General features: G+C 45.6%; 1 protein-coding gene across 1 annotated transcript in view; it reads right to left on the bottom strand. All coding sequences in view use genetic code 11, as the record gives it.

Moving 5' to 3' along the window:
* Positions 1-3092: 3092 nt before the first annotated feature.
* EGR_03293 (Nardilysin) overlaps positions 3093-5383 on the bottom strand; it is a gene marked incomplete at both ends in the record, with an annotated part of 7541 nt that continues 5250 nt past the window's right edge. Inside the window, 4 exons of the mRNA XM_024492542.1 lie at positions 3093-3138; positions 3572-3879; positions 4546-4641; positions 4728-4844. Coding sequence (XP_024352943.1) covers positions 3093-3138; positions 3572-3879; positions 4546-4641; positions 4728-4844 — 567 coding nt within the window. The remainder of the gene's footprint in view (positions 3139-3571; positions 3880-4545; positions 4642-4727; positions 4845-5383) is intronic.

Below are 5383 nucleotides of genomic sequence, written 5' to 3'. Positions count from 1 at the left end.
AAACCAGGTGGGGTGTAGACGAGAGGGAGGGGAAATGAAATTGAGCAAAATCGTCCGTAAATCGTCTTGCTAATCTTCAGTCCTTCCTTTTTTGGCGACTGCTAATACTGCAGCTTGACTTATTGTTCTGTAATGCCTAAACTTTATGCAACCGTGTTTACCAAATTCGCAGGCGTCCTCAGCACGGAAATGCAAGCCGTCTTTGCTATTATCGACTGGATGATGGGGAGGGGAAGGAGGAGGTGGCCAATTCACGCTGAAAAGGACTGTTTTTGAATATCCACTTTGGCCCTGGTAAAGTCATAAATAATAATGTAAACCGAAATGGAAGGTAATGAGTGGGGGTTACACTTACGTCGGATGGAGATACTAGAAGTCTCCATCGATGGCGTTTGGTTGAACACCTCTTATACAGCTCTTAGGACATTAGCCTTTTTGTTGCTTCGCTCAAGCGATCTCCTTTTATGATGGGTTTGCTCTAACCAATGCCCTTTTGTCTCTTACGTGATCATGCTGTATATAAGAAGGTGGCTAGCTCTGATTAAACTTCTCTACTGTTTCAACTAGCACTAGGGGGATGTTTCATGTGGCATCGGTTTCCTACGTGCAACCTATTCAAGTATATGTGAGGTGCCCTGTTAATTCCTTGGCGTACCGTAGACGTAGCTGCTGAAATGCCTTTTTCAGTTGTCTTTTCAAATTCTGACGTCAAACACCATTTTACCGTGTCTGCGTAGTCCTGGGACAGCTGGCATCCCCGGCGGAAGCCTGAACTGGATAATCTTTCATTATTGGGAATATAGCAAAGAGCAATTTGTTCTACATCCAAATTTCTCCAGCTACACTTGCAGAATGAGTTGATTTTCTGTCTTGATGGCCAACGCATCTTTGAACTTTGAAAACACGTTCATGGTCGTCACAGTAACATCTGGTGCCTAGACGATTCGATTTCACACCACTTGTGAAGCAATTCCCAGCAAACTAGAGAGGCGTGCAAGGCAAGTTATTAGCAAACTATTATAAAAAACCACAGGCGCAAATCATGGACAAGAATAGGTGGTGCTGGCAACTTATTCGAACTTCTTGGTTTAACGGAATGCTGAAGTAAACGATAGAAGCTTATGCTTAATTTACCCTTGCTTTACAGGCAGGCCAAAATGATTTTATAAGAAATTGCTAAAGCTGGCTGGAATACAATGCTTAGAATGCAAACTTTGCTGTACTGCATCTAACCTTTCATCGTGCGTAAGAACGCCAAAATGCCAATTTGAAGTTGCCAAACCCATTTGTAGGTCAATGCGGTTATGGCCACTTATTTAATTGAACTAAGATAAATTCACCTTAAGAGTCCATCTTAACTTCAGTTCTTTCATGAAGGTTAGGCAGAACTATAGCAGTTGTTTTGTATCAGTAGCAATGAGTGTCTATGCAACAGACTCCACTTTTCTTCTACTACCTTTTGGTTTTGTAGCCTTGGAACGAAGAGTGCTTAAATTATTCGTTTGATCCTTCAATTTGGTTTCAAGGGCAACTGGAGTACCGCAGTCACAGTTCTGCTACAAATCATGTAAATTGCCCCCAGCCCTTCTCTATGTCGCCAGTACCTATTCTGCTCTAGTATTATACCTCAGTTCAGACTCAGGAAAGTCTGGGGGTGCTACAGCTATTCCATAGATAAATTATCGGTATTTGTCGATCCAATACTGTAGCAATCCTTGATAGCCTAAGTAGGCATAATCCTCTTTGTGATGACCAAAGTCGTATAGATAAATGAAAGCGAAAGATGAGTAATGTGGGGGTAAATCGTGGAATGATCTTTCAAGAGAAATTCGAGTAGTAGTGCCTTTAAATAAAAGGTTACGCAATGTGTTCGAACCCAAACCTGTCGACAATCTATACGGTCAGATTAAGAATGAGGAGGAAGGTGATTATCGTGCGATAAGCCAATTTCTTTGCCACGTGTTATCGCATCACTACCCTCTACGCTGTTAATCACTGGAATCAAAATTTTCTGGACTTTGGGGTGGCGAATCCTGCAGCCACTATCCCACATCTTCTCAATACTTAGCACCATATTTGTTAGGAAGCTATTAACTGCAATTCGAAAGCGGGGTTAAACTGACTGGCACAGAGGATAAGTTTAAATTACATCAGTCAGTTTCAACTGCTACTTAATGGGAGTAAATCTAGAAATGGCACAAGGATAGAGGGTAAAAACGTTTTTGTGATACGATGGTTGTTCATCTCTCTGTGTTGCCGAGGAGCCACTTTTCAATTGGCCTTCGTACAACGCCGAGTGGGCTGGCCTTCCGGTAACCAATAGCCCTCTCTTGTCCACCCACTATGGGTTAGCCTTAATCCAATTCAATTGAGCAGGCACATTCAATGCGAAACTCTGACACATCCTGCGGCCAACACCACACATTCATCCCCTGTCAAGAGAATTGTTCTTTGGGAATCTTGACAATTTAAAGCTTTCAACAAACATGCTTGTAAAGAACTCTATTACATCCTCCTGACCAAAGCTTCATTTTACGAATTTGCGTACCTTAACAGGGGCTGCTATCATCACCATCATCGGCAGCGATGGAAGTAGCAGAACCACGCAAAATAATAAATAGGCATCTTCCTCACCTCTATTCCCTCTGACGCCACGAAAAAGCGTGCACCTAGTTCAGTAGCAAATCCAACTTTAATTGTACTGGAGATACACAACATCTTCGGTGTTAATTGGCATGAAAGTTCCACCAATGGTGAACTTCTATATCCTCCTTGAAATCCAGCACCACTGCATTCCGGCGATAGTGACAACCTCCACGATGCAAGCTGTGCTGTGGCAACTCATCCACAATCACAATTACCCCATGGAACCGCATTCCCTCCCGATTATGTCGACAATTCAGCAGATGACCAGGCCATGGGCGCCAACGGAATGCTTCATTCCTTCCAATCCAGCGCCAATGATCCACGGTGTTCATTGCTCCTATACTGCAGCATCACCTTCTACAAGATCATGCATACAGAAATCTCACTCTCTGAAAATCCTATTTCTATCAGTAAAGCTCTTTGAACTCCTCTTTATCACCCCATGTTCAAAGCTCCTCCCTCATGCTGTCCTCCACTGTTTTCGCCACAAGGCTACATCAGAGGAACACAAAAGACGACCACACCTCGAAAACCCCAACCCAGGCACCGAATCTCGGTACATTCATTCTGTCCAAAATCCAAGACTATCAACTAAAGCGTCTCAACCTGACAACAAACAGACATCCACACCCAATTCCTCAGAAACACAAGCACCACCTACAGTCAACGCAAGCCATCAAATTCAACTGAAAACCAATTGTCACTTCATGTTCATAGTTCACTCAATCAAGCAGTAATAGGGAGTCAATACCAAAGCCAAGATGGAGAAATAGAAGATGAGGAAGGGGGGTAAAGGCGTCAATACTACTCCACCGTCTTATTGCTTAACACACACACACACACACACACACACACACACACACACACACACACACACACACACACACACACACACACACGCAGGCACGCAAACTTCTAAGCTGACGGCGCGAAGAGAACTTTGTGTTTGAAGTCGCGCACTTCCGGTATTTCCACGATGCGCGGGAGGGCAACTTCCACACTCTTGTCTTCGGGGATAGGATCGCCCTTTGCAGCATCAGTGATGAGGCTGGGCGCACAGGCAAGCACCGCCTCGCGCACATCCACCGAGAGGGCCGCGCTCCGCTCCGCCTCCGCCTGATCACCACTCATCGGAACTATGCACAGCGGCCAATCAAAGGTCTTCAGAGCCTTCGCGCTCCCGTCCACTGATGAGGCATCATCCGTCGACTCCACGTCACTCAGGGCGTCCACCTAAGGGGTAGACGACGGGGATGGAGGAAAAGTGGAGCAATAAATCGAGTACAGCATCCATGCCTCAAGCAAAATGTGCCTAACAGTGGCGCATGTAGTCAGCCAAGATGACTGCAGAAAGTGGTAGCGATGGGGGCAGTGCGTGAGTGCAATGGGGGGTGATGAAGAAGTTTCCCGATGACAAAAACGCGGAACAGGTGGATGCTCGCATCTGTAGTGGTACTAACGCACAGCCGCTAAGGAACACTTAATTGGCGCAATTGTTTCCAAAACCACCAACCAATTGCGTGCATGTCAGTGAAAATCAAGACCGTGGTACGACTGCAGCATGAAGTAATTCTTTTGCACATTCACGGAACCAGACGCTTACGAACGCCCGTGGATTAAGCAGTTTAGCATTTCCGTGCCATAGCATCGCTCCGCCGAACTGACAACTCCTTCTGTGTCCCGAAGTATCCCAGCCTGTTCTCCCTTCCCTCTAGGCCCAAAAGCCTCCATTCGTCCTGAACTACCTTGCATTTATATAACCTTGCACAACAAAATTCCCTATGGGTTCAACGCAACGCAGGGCAGCGCGACGCAATGCAGACAAGTTGAAGTACAAACGGTGTGTCAAGTGGCTCTCCAATTTGCAGGCTTGTTCGAGTCCACTGAAATCACACTCACCTGGATCATCAGACTTGGCTGTTTCTCCAGGTTGTGGTAGGTCTCCCTGTAGAAGTCCTGCACATCACTCAACTTCAATTGCCGAAGAATTTCCACCTAAACACAACACGCAAATTATGCCCACGTCAGACATGGGAGTACGGTGGTGTGCAAGTGAAGGCACCTCGATCAAAACAACGTACCGATCTCTGACGACGATCGAAAACATGACGGTCGGAGAAGATTTCCTTCAAGTTGCGGTCGATTTCCACCTTCATTGTGGCATCTTCCAGTAAATTTGCAGCTATCAGCGCCTCCACCTCGAACAAACAAGGACAAAATCAAGGAATATATCCAGCGCGGGGGGGAGGGGAATTCGCCTGGTCAATGTTCTCTGATTAAACTTTCTCCGACGACAATTGTTTACACACTGGGTCAGAGGTCAAATCCCAACTTAACTGACCACACACCACGAATGGCCCAATCTGCGGAGACTCAATACAGACGAGTTGCCAAAGTCCCGTCTTCCTCCTTAGAGGGAGGGACTGGATATATTAAGGACTTGAGGCTGCCTCTCAATGTGCTCACAATATGCACTTTGTCAAATTAAATTACGACGAAAAGAGGAGTCGAGGTTAATTGATCCCTACACTACTACTTTCTTGATGATCCAACATTCGAAAGCCTCGCAAACAAACGACTGACAAGATGAATGGAAGAAGGAGAAAACGCAAAACCCCATTTGTAAGCTCTACATGAGCGTTTGACACAACTTCGAGATTAGCCAATCAGGGCGACAAATCATGCTCGTCTCCCACAAAATACGCGTTCAAATGCAACCAGAAAAGCAACAGACAAA

This window comes from Echinococcus granulosus (genome assembly GCF_000524195.1).
Source record: "Echinococcus granulosus chromosome Unknown EG_S00017, whole genome shotgun sequence".
Classification (NCBI taxonomy): Eukaryota; Metazoa; Platyhelminthes; class Cestoda; order Cyclophyllidea; family Taeniidae; genus Echinococcus; species Echinococcus granulosus.
This window is presented reverse-complemented; position numbering and strand designations above follow the sequence as displayed.